Source organism: Corylus avellana, chromosome 2, assembly GCF_965113065.1.
Source record: "Corylus avellana chromosome 2, dhCorAvel1.hap1.2, whole genome shotgun sequence".
Taxonomy (NCBI): Eukaryota; Viridiplantae; Streptophyta; class Magnoliopsida; order Fagales; family Betulaceae; genus Corylus; species Corylus avellana.
The window spans coordinates 8,906,182-8,923,906 of NC_142491.1; the positions used below are offsets into that span (position 1 = coordinate 8,906,182).

Sequence of the window (17,725 nt, forward strand, 5' to 3'; positions counted from 1 at the left end):
CATTATAAACTACCCAAGGGTATTGGTTAAATTTAAGAAAATTGAAGTGTGTGAGTTTTTGTGATTTTTTTACAAAAATTCCTAAATATAGAGAAATTAATGAGCTATAGAGTATTTGCTGCTAGTGTTCTAAGATCTTGCTTCTCATCTTTTGTTGTTGTTTGATGAATACACATTTATAATAATTTGGGTTCCTTGGCCATGTTAACATGTATGATTCAGATATATGTAATGAGGATATAAATTAAACAGAGGAGGAAGAAAGAAGGAAAAAAGAAAAAAAAGTTTAAAGGAAATGCCATTACAATTTAATAATTTATAGTACATATTATAAAGAATATAAATGCCCACATATACTTGTGAAAGTGTTATGAAGAGAAATATATGTTTTATGTACAATTAATAGTATTGGGATCGGGGCATTACAAATTTACAATGACATAAAAATTAACTGGTATCAATCATATTGGCCAGTATGATACGTACCGACCTCAACAAAGGCAATAGAAACCTATACAAAAGGAATAATTGTCTGTAACGAAAGCAAATTTACGACAGAATAAGTGGTAAAAGATAAGAGTGAGTGGTAAAAGATAATTTTACATCGATGTTGAAGAATCAGAATGCAGATAGAATTTGTATTTCCGACTGACCGACTTGGGAATTAATAGTTAATAGTAGTTGTAGTCGGATATGACATGCTTCTTCATGATGCCTATTATAAAACAACACCCACCCTCCTTCATTAAACAAATCACAACGATCGTCGATCTCTTGCATGCAGATCAATTCCTTTCTCAACTAGTGCAAATTCAGATATCATGGCTCTTCTTCACGCCCACGCCCTTTTTTTTATTTTCACCGTTTTCATCATTATAACGTCTTTCTCATCCGAAACATCCTGTTTTCGGCTTCATGATTCCCGCGCCTATACTACTTCACGCATAGTAAGCATCCCTTCAACTTCAACACCGAATCCGGAGCTGCTTAATGTAGATGCCTTTGGCGCTAAAGGCGATGGAGGAGATGATACTCAGGTCTATATATACCTTGTTATATATATATATATTCTCTGTACGTTCCACCGTTTTTTTTTTTCTTTTTCCTGCAGAATTTGGTTTTGATTTTTTTTTTTTCCTTTTCTTTGTGTGGGTCAACTGATTGATTGATGTTGGTTTGATGTTTTCGCACTGCAGGCATTTAAGAAAGCATGGAGAGAGGCTTGTTCTTCAAAAGATAGCGTTCTTGTGGTACCTCAAAATAGGAGCTATCATCTCAAGCCAATTACATTCAAGGGTCCTTGCAATTCTAATTTCACATTCAAGGTCTCTATCTTTACGTTGAATTTGCATGCATGCATCTGTAATTATATAAATATCTAATTAATTATATGCCTATTTTTTCTTTCTTTATACTTACTGTACTAGGTCTATGGAACAATCAAAGCTTCTCCTCGTAAATCAGATTATCAAAAACATAAACGACAATGGCTTGTGTTCCAAAATATTCAAAATTTTACTGTCGAAGGTGGGGGAACGGGCACCATCAATGGCAATGGGAAGAGATGGTGGAATAAATCATGCAAAATCAACAAAACTCTGGTATGTAATTCGGCTCATGAGTTCTTCCATCAACTTTAATTTCTTTCTTTCCATCTCTTAATTAATAGAATTTGAACTAATTAATTAGTTGTCATTTCTTTCTTCTATTTCTTTTGCATGCAGCCTTGCACGCACGCACCAACTGTAAGCCTTTAATTTTTTCCTTTTTCTTTATTTCTTGATTCTTTTCAAAATATTTTTATCTTTTTTTATATATATTGGGTATGTATGTATGTATAGGCCGTGACTTTCCTCAACTGCAACAATTTGACAGTAGATAACTTCCGGATCAAAAACGCACCACAAATGCATCTCACGTTTCAAAGATGCTCAAATGTCAAAGCTTCACGTCTCGTGGTAACTGCACCGGAGCATAGCCCCAACACCGATGGAATTCATGTCACAGAAACGCAAAACATTCATATTCAAAACTGCATTATAGGGACAGGTAACCTTGAATTTTCTATAAAAAGTTGCTAATTAAATATCAAGTTTGGCTTGCCACTATATATAGTGACAATAATGAGATTTTATGTTTTATTTATTGAAGGGGATGATTGTATTTCGATAGTAAGTGGGTCTGAAAATGTTGAAGCCACAGATATTACCTGTGGACCCGGCCATGGAATCAGGTAGCTAGGGATCTCTAACTCTTCTTGCTTTGAATGCATGAATATTATTACGTTTTTTTTTTTTTTTCTTTACATGTAATTTAATTATTACTTATTTGGATATTATTTTACTTGCAGCATAGGAAGTTTGGGTGCGGGCGGTTCAAGTGACTATGTTTCGAATGTGTTAGTCGATAGAGCGATACTATCAGGAACCACAAATGGATTGAGAATAAAAACATGGCAGGTAATTAAAAATATGTATTTTGTTTTTGTTACTCCATTGTTGGTTAGCAGTTCACACTTAACATATTATTCATTTATTTATACGCAGGGCGGCTCTGGATATGCCAAAAATATTACATTTCAAAATGTTAAAATGCACAGTGTCCAAAATCCTATAATCATAAATCAATATTATTGTGATGAAAAAGAACCTTCATGCTCAGAACAGGTAATACTCTTAACAAAAATGTTCGGTGTAATGATAATGTGCATTTATAAATTTATGTGGATGATACTCAACATGAGTGTCACATGGCACAATGGCAAAACTGAGTTATAATACTCTAACAACACTTGTATCCCAAAACTCATCATTGTTACTAACAATCACTTAATCTAATGACAGGCTTCAGCAGTCAAAGTAAGCAATATTGTTTACAAAAACATCACAGGTGTCAGCGCATCAGAGGAAGCCATAAACTTCAAGTGCAGCAAGAGTTTTCCATGTCGTGAAATTTGGTTGGAAGACGTTAATCTTGCCCGCCAAGAAGACGAAAGTATTAAGGCCTCTTGTGAGAGCGTTAAATATTTGACTAACCAGGGAACCGTCTCTCCTTTGTGCTAGTTGATTTGCTTTTTCCATTTGTTTATTAACGTTTATATTGAATAATAATTTTTTTTTTTTTTTGGTAAAATTCCTTGTCCTAGTAAGGTATATGGATACGTATCAGACCCAAACTCGAATGATTGAATAAACAAAAGAAAATGTTGGTTTAAAACATAGGAAAAAGAACCCATAGAAGTAAACCTTAAACAAATATATATATATATATATATATATATATATATATATATATATATATATATATATATTTTAACTTATTTATTTGAACAAATAAGTATGTTATGCCGTTATAAAACAAAAAGTAAAAGAAAAGTATGTAATGCCATTCTTATCTGCTTTACTTTAAATTAGAATATTATGTTTTTAAGGAGGATGCGGTTACCATTTGGACTACCACTAATTAAATAGGTTATCCCTACTTTAGTTCGTCTTTTAGATTATCAAAATAACTTATTAGAAAGCACCCAACTTTGTGAGAGAAATAGAATATCTGAATAATAAGGCTAAAATAATCAAGTTGAAAACCTTGAATATTCTTTCTCATCATAAAATAAAAATAAAATAAAATAAATCAGTACTCATCCTTCAAAAAAAGAAAAGAAAAAAGATTTGTTCAGAAAATAATATTTTTTTAATAAATATTCTTTGATGTTTAATTCTTTTTTTTTTTCCTTTTACTTATCCGAAAAATACTTATAACAAGGCCATGTGTTCTATCACCGAGAGAATAAAGTTGGCTAAAAAATAAAAAATAAAAAAACTGATAGAACAAAGTGAATTGACATATGAGTTATTCCATGGATGCAATTACATTTTTTTTGGCTGGCCATTTAAAATTATCATGCTACAATGCCAAAAAAAAAAAAAAACACTGGCCGTTGGAGTCCATTAAGGAGTCCATTAAGGTTGTTACTACTTTGAATGGTTCAAGAGTGATTAAGCCACCCTTTTGGTGAGTGAGCTGGTTCAGCCACCCAATATGACAATTTTAACTTTTAAGACAGTCGGGGTTACTCCCACGTTTCAATCAATTGGTGATGGTTACAACTACTCCCGATTCTCATTACGATGGTCACGTCATCCATAATTCTCATACGGAATGATTGCGTCACTCTTAAACTGCCATTTGAGGGTGACCACATAATCATCTTTTAACCAAGAGAATGGTTCGACTTGGCAGCACCCCTTCAATTTTTTTTTTTAATTAATTTTTTAAGTTTTTGTTTTTTTCTCGTATGTGATATAATCTAGTATAGTTGTGTTTTTTTAAAAAAAAACTTAAGTTTAGCAAGATTGGCTTAATTGTCACCTTCCGATTGGTGGCACAAAACTCACATTTTGTGCAACCTCCCTATATAAGGGTTTTTTTTTTGACATGTCCGTATAAGAGGGGGACGAGAAGTCGAATTAGTGACTTCCGCTTTATTAAGCGTGGTTCCAGCCGATTAAGTTACCTCTGGGGAATACTTCCCTTCAAATAAATGATATGGTTCGACCCTTTGTCTTTTTCAGCTGTCTGTTTTTGTTTTAATTTTGCTGTCATAATCGGGGCCGTTGGTGTTATTTTGCTGTCAAATGAACGGTTGAAAAAAATGGCACTGGACCCCGTCCAACACCAAAAGGATCTCAATCCGAATAAAGTTAATGAAGATAACAAATTTTAAGATTGAACTCATGATTAAAAAAAAAAAAAAAAACCAAACTGTTCTTAAGCGAATATTCTCTTGCACTTAGGGCTAGGGTTTTGTTTTCAGCCATATATATAGTACCCCTTCTCTCCTTCTTTCAATCATATCGTCACTCTCTCCCTTATTTTCAAGAGTTTTAACAGGAAAATACTTCACAGCGAGAACGATGGAGCAGACCTTCATCATGATCAAGCCCGATGGTGTCCAGAGGGGCTTGGTACGTGGGTTTTTTCTTTTTTATTTGAAAGTTCAATTTTTTTTACTATCTGTATGGATTTTGTGTTTGGCTGAAGCGAAAGTGTAGGAAAGGAAAGGAAAGTTTTGGTTTTTGTTTTTTTTTTTTTCCTTCCTATTTTTCTGTAACCAGAACTTGCAGGTTTTCGATTGAAACTGAATTGGGTTTGTGGGATTTCGTTTGTTATGTGAGGTGGTGTTTGTAGATCTAAGTGTTTGGTTTATGAGAAACGGGAGGAAAATAACTGAAAATCTAATCAGATTAGTCCGTCATACAACTAGTTTTGCTTAGTTGAGCTGGGAACTTTTATCTGCTCGAAACCAAGATTGTAAATTGTTATTTGAATGCTTGTATTTCATTTTCAGTGTGCAATTGCTGGTGACGGCAATAGGGGTCAGTTTTATTGAAGCATTTAATCTATGTTTCAGGTTGGTGAGATCATTAGCAGGTTTGAGAAGAAGGGCTTCTATTTGAAAGGTAATATCTTTTTAACAGTTGATCCTATAACATGAGCTGCGATAGTTATGAGTTGGCTGCAACATGTGCTCAACTTTATCTGTAGTGGTTTCCAATAGATGATTTGTTTAAGGAAATTTTATACCCCCAATTTTAGTCTGAAATGCAAGTTTCATCTTGTACGGCCTACTCCTATAAAGTTCAATAATAAATACTCATGTTTCTAGATGAATTTTCATTGGAATTTCCAAATTCTCTCTTCTTTTAAGTAAAGGGGAAACTAAAACATTAAAAAAAAATTCTTTTCTAGTTAGGTGATCCTTTTGTATACTCGTGTGAACTTAGGGGCGCTTTACTCTTTTAATAAGACGGGTTATTACTTATTAAAAAAAAATCTAAACTAGTAGAATCTTTTTTTGATAAGTGTAATCTAAACTAGTATAATCTAGTATAATCTCTCCATTGTGATTAGATTAAAGAATATTTAGATGGCTTATTCTTCTAAATTTCATAACTGCTTAACTAGTCTGAATTTCATTGAAAACATTATGGCCTACTCTGAGTATGACTTAAAACTAGCTGGTAAATAGAAACCTTTCTTGGTCTGTATTGAGTATGTGTGACTTGTGTTTAGGTTTGAAGCTCATATCTGTGGACCGTTCTTTTGCTGAGAGGCACTATGCTGACCTGTCTGCAAAGCCCTTTTTCAATGGGTTGGTTGACTACATTATATCTGGTCCTGTTGTTGCTACGATTTGGGAGGGTAAGAATGTTGTGACAACTGGCCGAAAGATTATTGGAGCCACAAACCCCTCGGACTCCGCCCCTGGAACCATTCGTGGTGATTTTGCAGTTGAAATTGGCAGGTAACTTCATTTTTCCTTTTACTGATGGACTTTGTATGATACCAGGGTTTGTGTCCTTTGCTTGTAGTATTGGGCAATCTTGGTGTTATAGTCATATCATGTAGCAATAAATGGCTTTATGTTGTTTTTCTGGGTTTAGAAGGTTTTCGCAACATGGGTTGTTACTTGTTAGCTCATATCATGTAAAAAATGCTTAGTTTTCTTCGTCTTTTGAAAGTCTTCTTGAGGAATTGTTTGGACTTGTGAAACTGAAATGTTATGAAGAAATGGAACCTGAAAAATGATTAATTTTATTGTAACTTGGATTAGTGACACATGAGATTAACTTTTTTGCAGGAATGTCATTCACGGAAGCGATTCAGTTGAGAGTGCAAGGAAGGAAATTGCACTGTGGTTCCCCGAAGCTCCCGTTAACTGGGAGAGCAGCCTCCACTCGTGGATCTATGAGTAAATGCTTGATTGAGCTGTTTGAAGCCCATCATCCTCGCTCTTCTGTTGTTATCACTACTATTTGATAAGCTAGTTATGAAGTTTTGGCTTAGCTTGTTTCCTTGGATTTGCTTATCATTTAATGTTATGATGCCCCTATTAAGGTTAAGCTGTTTTAGTTATTTAAACGTTGGTTTTCACGAGTCTGACTCTAAACCAAGAATAATTTTTTACTTGATCTAGTGGATATCTAGGGTTTTGCTGTTCTTGGTATTGCAAGAAAAGCCCTTTCTTATGAATAAACTTCAGTGTCAACTATCAACCCTTTGCCTGAAAGGAAAGCTTTTTATGTTTGTGGGATATGAACCAATTGCATGAATTGACAAAGTTTAGTAATGATCAAGGAAGTGTCTTCAATGTGATATGGTGATCATGTACACTCATGCTGGTCTTGATTGTCTAGGTGAAGAGTGGCGGAGGCCGATATCATTCATGGTTTACAGGGTGGTGTCTTGGGGAAGTGCTTACTCGGATTTCCAATAACCAGTAATTTAGACAGAAAATGCCAATAACTAGTAATTTAGACTCTGAGAAATAACAAAAAGAAACCAGAGGTCCTGAAGTCACCATAAAAAAGACTTACGGACACTATAAGGGAAATGGCAGTTGATGAATTTTTATTTTTTATTTTTGATAGGACAGTTGATGAATTTGAAAACACAATCTCAACGAGAAACTGTTAAGTAATTATCAAAGAGAACACCAAACTCTATACTTGAGAGTTTAGATATGCACTTATCCAGACAAAACTTCTAAAAAGTTACTTTAAACCCAAACCAAAAGCCAGCATTATACCTATATGTTAAGCTCTGTTTACTTCGACGTAAAATGGTTTCTTTCGTAAAATATTTTCAGGAAAGTTATTTTTCCTGAAAATATTTTCCGTCGAAAATATTTTACGGCGTTTACTTTGCACACGAAAAATAATTTTTTTTAATATCTTTTTTTTTTATATATATATTTTCCAATAAGGTCCCTGCCGGGACCTGCACAGGACTCGTTCGAGACTCTGCAGGGACTTACCTGGGACCCCGCTCGGAACTTAACCGGGACTTGTCCGGGACCTCGCTGGGACCTACTTGGGACTTGACCGGGACCTGCCCGAGACTTGCCTGGGACCCGCCCGGGACCTGACCGGGACCTGCCCAAGACCCCGGCGGGACCCACCAGGGACTTGCCCGGGACCCGCCCAGGACTTGACTTGGACCCTCTCGGGACCCGCCCAGGACTTGCCCGGGACTTGCTCGGGGCCTCACTGGGTCCCGGTTAGGTCCCGGGCAAGTCCCGATTAGGTCGCGGGCAAGTCCCGAGCAGGTCCCAGTCAAGTTCTGTGCGGGTCTTGGACAGGTCCTGGGAGTCTCGGGTGGGTCCCGATTAGGTCCCGACGAGGTCCTAGGCGGGTCTTGGCAAGGTCCATCGATTTAAAAATGAGATACTCATAGTCGGAAAATGGTTTACGGTTTTCAAAAACCGTAAACCATTTTCCAAAAATTAAAGAAGAATTTTCGGTCAAAAAGAAAATATTTTCCGTTGACCACTATTTTACGTTAAAGTAAACACCGTAAAATACAGAAATCATTTTCTGAAAACCATTTTACGTCGAAGTAAACGAAGCCTTAAAGAGTAATATGATATTTAATGAACTGTTATACCATATAAATTAACCCAAAGTTTTTCTTTTTTTAAGTGCTAATCTAATGGCTAATTTTTACTGTCACATCATCAAGTTGTATGATAGTCTACTAAATAACATTACTCCATCTTAAATTTGCAATAATAAGAGAGATATGGTCTTCACCTTTGTAAAAGGTTAACTGCAGGGTTTAAACCTGCTGATTGAAATTATTCTTTGCACATCGTCTCAGCCTTACAAACTCAAGAAACCCTCTTTTTGAGAAATCAAATCGCAACACGCTGTCTGTCTTGGGAGCAAGCAGTGTCAAAATGAGGAACACCACATCATATACAAATACTATCTAAAGCTAAAAACAAGTGCATGAATCTTGCTGTTACATAATTGGCTTGTTAAAACTCTAGCAAACTGATCTACTATCGTGTAAGAAGGCTGTATGAGGGCAGGTCCTCCAACCATGTTATGTCTTCAAGCAAAAGCTCTTTTTCCAGCTGCCGCCGCGTCGATTTCATCACGGTCTGTGAGGAACATAACATAAGAGAGACACAATTTATCAAGAAAAGTTACAAGCAAACTAAAATCAGTAAGTTTTTTTTTTAATCACGGTCAGTAAGTTTAATATCTCTACAAAGAACTTTCTGGCAGAGAATACATACATTGAAATCCATGTATGATGCACGCATAGAAAGCCATTCATGATCCATTAGCTTGAAGGTGATGCAATATAGAAGATCAAATGCTGAATCATTTTCTGTCAGAAAAAGGCATTACGATGTTTTAGGATATATATTTAACTGCAAACAGAGGTTAAAATTCAATGAATGAATTAGATTATCATATTGAACATTCACACAGCAAGCATTTTTTTAATGTGGTAACCCGACAAATTCTATACACAGCGCATGTAGAAAAGCATAATGAGCCCGGAGAAAAATGTGAAACACTGCAGTTGTTGTGAACTAAAAACCGGTCCAACATTACCTGCCAGAAACTTCAAAAATGTTGCTCCGACCAGTGTTCTTGGTTTCACTGAACAGTTGAAGCACGCAGTTAAGTGATGAAAAGCATCAAATTCCTATTCAAATTGACTTGAAAGACACAAAAGACCATTAAAGGTTGACTCTCAAGTCTGGCAATTTCGTTTACCAGCATACTGTATAGGACACGAGTATTTCATAACTTTAGATAACACACATCTTAAGCGTACCTTGGATGTGCCAGAGATCTTTCTCATATATAAAATCCACTACTTTGTACCAGAAATGACAAGAAAATAAACAGAATGCAATTCCCTCTACACACAAACACAAAAAAGGGAAGGAAAAAAGAAAAAAGAAAAAAGGGCGGATTCATTTTAAGTAGACTTAATACACTCCACGATGCACACGCCAAAGTGCAATGAAAGAATAAGGGACTAACAAGTAGTCACTAATCAAAGAATGAAAATTTCCACAGGGCATGGTGCACTGCCCTCTGAAAATTGTAATTCCTTTTAAAAAAGGCAGATAGTCCTCCGAACAATCTGAACACAAATTTAAGAAGAAAAGTTATTAACCTGCTTCCAGATCAAGCATTTGAATAAGCATGAACGTGATATTCACACCAGCTACAGCAAAAGGGTATTCCCACACTGACCGATCGCCTTCCTGCTTTCGGAGAAGATCCTGGAAGGATTTCTGCATTAAAAGGTTTCATAAGTTCTCGGATTAGAAAAAAAAAAAAAACAAAAACAAAAACAAAACAAAACAAAACAAAACAAAAGCTGCATCTAATAAGGCCATATTTAAACTCGCTGAAAATTTTCCTTTGAAGAAATGTAAAAATAAATTTGCACAGTGCCTCAAACTTTAATTAAAACAAGTTGGTCACACAGACACGCAGGTATTATACATCTGGTAATATATGCACTTACCATGTCATGCAACGTTACACACAGAAGTGTCTCATATCTGTAACACGTGTATGTTGAAATAATTTATATCTTACTAGTTATTGCCCAATGCCCAATGCCCAACATGCTTATCAGAATCAACAGCCCACGTCCTGATGTCAACATTAAAAAATATACATGGAATGCTGGCGAGTAAAAGGTAGAAAAAATTATCATTGCAGAGTAATTCAGACACACACCAGGTTTAGACCTGGAAAGCATCTTGGTAGAAGGCCCCCACAACACAAAAAAAAAAAAAAAAAATCAACCCAAAGATTATGGACTAGTCCATACTACCGCTCATTCATTGTAGTTGTAACCTATATAATAAGATATGTGAGGTAAGCTACTTAACAACAAGAGTAATGTGCATCCACCTTCACTCTAAACCTCTCAAGCCAAATACAACAGTAAGTAACTTGCATTCCTTATACATAATGTTTTACCCAGTTTACCCAGTAGAACCTTTTTATCAGGATTCTGTGGCAGCAGGATACTCGAGGTACATCTAAGAGAAAAGCTGCTATCATTTGTTTCGGTGACTTGTATCAAGCAGAACTACTTTCAAATATATGGAACTCAAGGACGTAACAAAAAACTTCACAGGATCACTGTTAAAAGGGAAGAGTTTGGAGGGTGCTGAGAGAGAGAGAGATCCCACTAACATATCAAGGTTCTGTTTTAACCATACATGATACATAGACTCGAGAAACTTCCAGATTTATGATTTAAGCATCAACAGCTTTCAAACTTCATCTTTGGATATGTATTTAGAGAGTGAGAGAGCGTCCCACTAAACAAGTTCTGTTCAAATGTTAAAAAGACTTTGGTAATTTCCAAACTCAAAGGTTGCAGCTTTTCATCTTCAAGTGGAATCTATATACTTAGAATAGCTATTTATCTTTAAAAATAAATAAATAAATAAATAAATAATACATATACATGTTGATAAGGATAAGGAAAAGAAGAAAAAGAATTTCAAGAGGTTTAAAAAACAAGCCCAGATCTCAAAGGACCCCTCTATCTTGATAAGATACATAAAAAGTCGTGTCAGATGAAACATTGCAATTACTAGTTCAAGAAAAACTAAACACCAGCAATGCATTGAACTTCAAATTATTACTAAAAAGAAAGGTCCGCTGTAGAGTCGGTCAGAAAGGACTCCTGATAGAAATTAACTAATAAGAAAGTTCCAGTTTTAGTTCACCAATATATTCCCACCTCATAAATCACTTTCCAACAAATTAACTTTTAAATGCATAACGTTCATTCAAACAGGGAAAACATTGTTCTTACTATTAAAGGCGATTACAACCATCAAATAAAGCTGTAGGCACCAAGAAAGAAAAAAGCATCTAACCACTGGTACCTTATTTCTAGAGAAAATGTTATAAAATGATTAAAAAAAAAAAACAAATAGACAGCAATTAGTTCTTCCATTCATTCCAATGTAAAGAAGCTCATCACTCACAAACTTCAAACTGCCTCTCCCATTTCAAATGATCAGACGTTTTAAGAACTTGCTAGTAAAAGCATTCTCTTACATCCAAACATCTATTTGTCAGCATTTGAAATATGTATGGAAGGGGGAAAAGGAGGCGATAGAGAACAAGATAAGAAAACAAGATGAGAAACAGGGGAAACTGAGAACAAGATAAGAAACAGGCTATACCGGAAAATTCTTGGCGAAGTACAACAAATTCTCCAATGATATGAAACCACCACCTCTGCCAGATAAAAGTCCAAATTGCACTAATTGGTGACATAAAATGTTAAGAAATGAAAGCAAGAGTTAGCAACACATGTGCTATGGAGATGATAAATGAAACGCTATTTACCTAAAATCTGTTGATGGATCTTTCCCTTGCCAACCCATATCTTTCCACTGGTCAGATATTAAACCACGTAGTTCTTCTTCAGGAAAAGCAGCATTCCATAAAGCCCTTAAAGCTCCCTAAAACAATGAGATGGCATATAACTATTAGAGCCTTAACAATTCAATACTTTGATGTACAGATAAGCCATGTGGGTTTAACAAATTTGTCTGAATGTACAGATGTAAATTTACAAACAAACAAACAAACCATAAGGATAATAAAAGAAAAGTAGGAACTCATGCAAATTGCGCTCCTGTATTCAATCAATTTAATTGAAAATTGAATGTACGTCCAGAAAGTCAAAGGAATCTTCAGCAAGAGGGGTACCTGATGCTCAGGAGTTGAACTATCATAGGCAACATCTATACGGCTCTGTAGCCTCTGCAAGCATTCCTCCTGAAGGCACCAAAGTGAAAGCAATTACGTAAACTCTCATGGAATTAAGGCTAATCACTATAAACCGCAAGGGCTGCTTGAGAAGACATGTTAGCATGCTTTAAAGGTTAACATGTTCCATTAATGATAGAGACATAAGATGAAACCATCATCAAATCACAAGAACTTTACCTGGGCAGGGGTTAAATCAAATGAGGGGCGAGCATCATTCTCTCTTCTCTGTGCACACACACAAGAAAGTCCTCGGCCAAGCCACGCTGCTGATCCTGCGACAACTTCAGCTGTAACAAAATAAAACCGCCAACTAATGAAAATCAAACTTCTAAATGTTCAGATGCAAAGTTTTAGAATGTGAGTTGCTACAATTTTAACATAATTAACGTAATATCTTCTTCATTTTTTTTCAGCTGCAATACTTTAGACAGTCTCAAGAGTGTGGACAAAGTATTGGCTACCAATTAGCTAAGCTAAATAGGGAGCAGAACAACGTGCATTATGCGCTTAACCAGTCATATCCAGCAAAAGTTACAAAAATTTGAAGTACTACTTCCAGTACTTGGGCTTCTCATTGATACAAAAAATTGGAATACAAAAATCAATGTGACTACCAAATAAATGCAAAATAAAAGCGCATCACAATGTAAAATCTAAGAACAAACAACACGTGCAGAACGCAGATTAGAACCCCCGGCAGTAGGAGATGCACAGAAGCATATCTACTCTCAGTCAAAAAAAAATCAACAGTAATGGATCAATGAGTTTTGTTATATAGTTACCGTCTTCCACAGACACATTGTTGCGATTTTAGAGGCATCAATAGGACACAATGAATGATGAGAAGAAGGACCCTAGCGTATAAATCTAGTTCAATCGCTTTCTAGAAAAATCAATCCAATATAACAGTTTTATCATCCCATTCTCGCTCCTGAGGTTCGCATACACTAAATTTACCCAAAAACATAAAATAAGGAATTATAATAAAAACCCGTAGCCATCTCAAAAAATCACCCACCACAGCAATCTAGAATAGCGGAAGACATGAAGTCAGTTTAGAACTTCGCATATACTCAGAGCTATGCCCTAATGACCCGCTTCCAAGTCACAGATCTAAACCTCAAATACAAAAACAAAAACAAAAAAACGAAAAAAAAAAAAAAAAAAACGAAAAAAGAAAATTCAAATATAGAGGGAGGAGAATTGAGAATTCTAGAGAGAGAGAAAGAGAGAACATTAAATAACAGGGCAAAGTAACTATCTAGAGAGAGAAAGTTGGAGACAGTAAGAAAACAAAAAGGAATTGATACAGAAGAAAAGTTTACCAGAAGTTGAATGGCAGGTGTTGCCTCGCTCCAGACCTTGCGAAATCCTCCGGACAGCGACAAATGACCCTCCTCTATCGTCCATATTTACCTCAAAGCCACTACACCATCACTACCTTCATTGCCAACCTCCCAACCAATCCCTCCCTCGCCAAAATCCACAACCGAACTTCAAGCCATTAAATCCTAATAAAACCCTCACAACGACTCCTGCAAGCAAAAATCACCGAAATCGGAAGAAAACCGCTAGATACTCGCTCCGTACAGCCCGAAACAGAGAATGCCGGAGAGAGAACGGACAAGAAACGGTCCGATACCCGCCAAAAATCGCGGAATCAGAAGAGCAAGAACGCGAAACTCTACCGCTTCGAGGAAGAGCCAGAAAGCCGAGTTCGAATCCGGCGAAAACTCAACCAAAATGGACGAGTAAGGGATCGGAATGGAGCTGGCAGATTCTTGGAAGAGCGAGGGAGAATCTTGAGGGAAATGGAGGAAATCTTTGGGCAAAAAAGAAATGGATATTGCTATGGCTATATGGCTCTATGGCTATAGTTTGCTCAAGATCTGAGAGTGGGAGTCCATGAGATTCAGTTACGTTATATTGGTTTCTAGCTTTCTCTCTCCCTCTCTCTCTCTCTCTCTCTCTCTCTTTGGGTGGCGTTTTGTTTGGACGGCTTTTTCAGAGAGAGAGAGAGAGAGAGGGGTTATCGGAGATTACAAAAAGCTTTAGAATCTTAAAATTTTAATTAGTTTTTTTATGCAGTAATTATGTTTAATTAATTTTAATTTGGTTTATTTTAATAGTGGGAGTAACGGATTGTGAAATGATGGTGGGAGTGGGTGAGAGAACATGCGATGGTGCCTTGGAACTGAAAAGTTGAAAAGCGGGAAAGGGTGTTTAGTGGCGCGTGGTTACCGCTTTACCATTGGGTAAAACGTATTCCAGGGTGTTTTAGTAAATTCTGTGCCGGCCCTTAATTTATTTTTAAAAAATATTTTATATTAAATTAGAAGGCCTAAGAAAAATAAAATGATAAAAAATTATTTGACATGCTACCTACGACTACGAGAGTTTAGAAAATTATATATATATATATATATATATATATATATTTTTTGTCTTTTATTTTCTTTTATCACTTCTAATTTTGTATTTTATATGTTATGCTTATTTTTAGGCATTGTTGATTTTAATTGGCCGTTATTACAAGTTCTGGTCACGTGTAGTTGATTTCAATACATAACTAATTAAATCTTATTCACAATTGTTTATCTTATAATAAAGATAAAATAAATGAGAAATGTTAAGGGTCAATATTTTTTTTATATTTGGATTATCTCATCTTATAAATCAACTATTAAATTTGTAAACTTATGTGGACCCCATATAAGCTAATGGTATACTCCAATTATTATATTTGTAGAAGAATATGGATCAAATATGTAAAACTTGTCCCCAAGAGATAGCTCAATCGGCTGGGACCACGCCTAATGAAGTGGAGGTCACTAGTTCGAATCTCTCTCCCTCCTCTTGTGCGGACATGTAAAAATAAAAATAAAAATAAATATGTGGAACTTATCCTCAAGAGGTAGATCATTTGGCTGAAATTACGCCTAATAAAGCAGATGTCACTAGTTCAAATCCCCTTTCCCCTTCTTGTGCGAACATGTGAAAAAAAAAAATCTAAAATATATTAGTCATATTATCTATTGAAAATAACATATTAAACTCGACACATGAAGATTTAATTATTAATTTTATATTTCAAAAAATTAGAAGAATTGTTTTAAATTAATTTCTTAATATTTATTATATTAATATTTTAAAATTTAAAAAGAGCCTTTTTTTTTTTTTTTTTTTTTGCACCTTATGCCTCAATTTTTATCAAGCCGCCCATGAATAACTTAACATTAAAATTCTGTTTTTTTTTTTAAAAAAAAAAAAATGCTATAATTTTTTGTTTTTTTTTAAAAAATCTAATACAACATAAAGATAAAAATATTAATTATTTTGTGTTTTAAGTTATTTATTAATGTGCTTGACTTAATAACAGAAAATAACGTCATTAATAAGCATAGTCAAGCTTTTCGGTTGGTCTACTAATTAATGTATAATCCTAAATGGTCATATGGCTAGGACGTAAAGTCATTAGTCCCTCCAAAATATTTGGAAATTTCTTATTTTAGCCCGTCTAATTTTCAAAGTCCACTAGTGGAAAACAATAAAAATATATTTTTTGTTACAACAATCCAACCATGCTGTATATATATTAATTTCCAAATTTGGGTAATTTTACCCAAAAAAAAAAAAAAGAAAAGAAAAAGACAAAAAGACAAAAACACCCTTTGAAAAAGAAAGAAAGTGTCACATGGGATGTTGTTACACAAGACGTGGACCATACCATGATGGATATGGTTCATTTATGTGAGAGAGACCCTACAATAACATTATTTAGAGCTTTGCTCCTTTATTATGAGGATCAATGCCTCCAAATCAATTAGAGCTATGGTCCACCGCATGGGTCTCCAACAAAAAAAGGTTTTGGTCACTTTACTTTGAGGTGAATCTAGAATGAAAGTATTCATACTTTAATGGGTGCTTTGCTTTTTTTTTCAAATGTGGTATGCATAAGAAAATTCAGATGTTCAAAAGTTTTCTAAAATAATTGTATATATATAAAAGGATTTCTTTGAAAATTAATATGGTTTATTAAAATAACTAGTTGACACCATTTATTCATTCCAACAATATTGGATAAAAGACATTATTATGAGGCACACCAACTCATAATGATTTGAAATATTTAGAGTTGTACAACTTTTTTTTCTTTAAACTGACAATCGATTGGTGATTTTTAAATTACTTGTTTCAAAAAGTTCAATTTTATAGGAATACGTGGGTTTAATTAATATCTTTTAACACCCATTTTCACGTGTGACCCAACACGCAGAATATTTAACTGAACTGAAGTATAAACGGTAGAGTAAGAGTTCAAACTCAAGACATTTGCTATAATATCATGTTAAATTATGAGTTATCTCCATAAGCTTAAGCTTATTAGAATGCTTCTAATGGTAACATTACTCTTTGTGAGTTTCACAGTATTCACCAAATAGTAATGCTACTATTTAGTTTTCACATTCATTTCATATTAGTTGGCGTAGCGTATTTTATGTAGCTTTTTTTTTTTTTTTGGTATGCAATTAACATAAAAACCACTTAAAATACATCACGGTAATCACTTTACTCATTCACCAAAATGAAAAATGTTCTTTCATGCTATTAGTGGGATTGAGTTCACAAGGCTATTGTGGAAAAGGCAAACAATTTCATAAATCTTAGGAGATAATCATCAGTTATCCCCATAAGTTTAAGCTTATAGGAATGCTTCTACTCGTAACATTACTCTTTGTGAGTTTCATAATATTCACCAAAGAGTAATGCTATTATTCAGTATTCACACTCATTTCATATCGACTGACATGACGTATTTTATATAACTTTTTTTTTTTTTAGTGTACAGTTAACTTAAAAATCACTTAAAATATGTCACGGCAATCATTTTACTCATTCACCAAAATGAAAAATGAGTGGGATTGAGTTCACAAGGTCATTGAATGTGTAGACCATCCCAAGCACATGAAGGTCCTCTCCAACCAAATGCAATTACTTGCATTGATTTCCAACCCATAACCATCTAGCGTTAGTTGATGAATTTATCCTCTACATATAATATTGGTGTACGCACGTTGGGTATCACATATATATTCCAA

At 34.8% G+C, this 17,725-nt stretch overlaps 3 protein-coding genes across 3 annotated transcripts; 2 read left to right on the plus strand and 1 right to left on the minus strand.

The window, feature by feature from the left end:
- The first annotated feature begins 821 nt into the window (after positions 1 to 821).
- LOC132172623 (polygalacturonase-like) lies at positions 822 to 3,062 on the plus strand. The gene is made up of 9 exons (XM_059584160.2): positions 822 to 1,037; positions 1,197 to 1,325; positions 1,428 to 1,601; positions 1,725 to 1,745; positions 1,842 to 2,049; positions 2,152 to 2,233; positions 2,351 to 2,459; positions 2,547 to 2,666; positions 2,844 to 3,062. The coding sequence occupies exons 1-9, from the start codon at positions 822 to 824 to the stop codon at positions 3,060 to 3,062; spliced, it is 1,278 nt and encodes a 425-aa protein (XP_059440143.2).
- A 1,747-nt stretch (positions 3,063 to 4,809) lies between these two features.
- On the plus strand, positions 4,810 to 7,058 carry NDPK1 (nucleoside diphosphate kinase). The gene is made up of 4 exons (XM_059578715.2): positions 4,810 to 4,967; positions 5,414 to 5,462; positions 6,076 to 6,307; positions 6,644 to 7,058. The coding sequence occupies exons 1-4, from the start codon at positions 4,917 to 4,919 to the stop codon at positions 6,756 to 6,758; spliced, it is 447 nt and encodes a 148-aa protein (XP_059434698.1). The 5' UTR covers positions 4,810 to 4,916; the 3' UTR covers positions 6,759 to 7,058.
- A 1,526-nt stretch (positions 7,059 to 8,584) lies between these two features.
- Positions 8,585 to 14,636, minus strand: LOC132185147 (ELMO/CED-12 family protein). The gene is made up of 9 exons (XM_059598962.2): positions 13,952 to 14,636; positions 12,804 to 12,913; positions 12,564 to 12,632; positions 12,198 to 12,313; positions 12,032 to 12,086; positions 9,985 to 10,105; positions 9,411 to 9,458; positions 9,086 to 9,180; positions 8,585 to 8,947 (listed from the first exon to the last, which is right to left on the minus strand). The coding sequence occupies exons 1-9, from the start codon at positions 14,034 to 14,036 to the stop codon at positions 8,846 to 8,848; spliced, it is 801 nt and encodes a 266-aa protein (XP_059454945.2). The 5' UTR covers positions 14,037 to 14,636; the 3' UTR covers positions 8,585 to 8,845.
- Between the last annotated feature and the right edge of the window lie 3,089 nt (positions 14,637 to 17,725).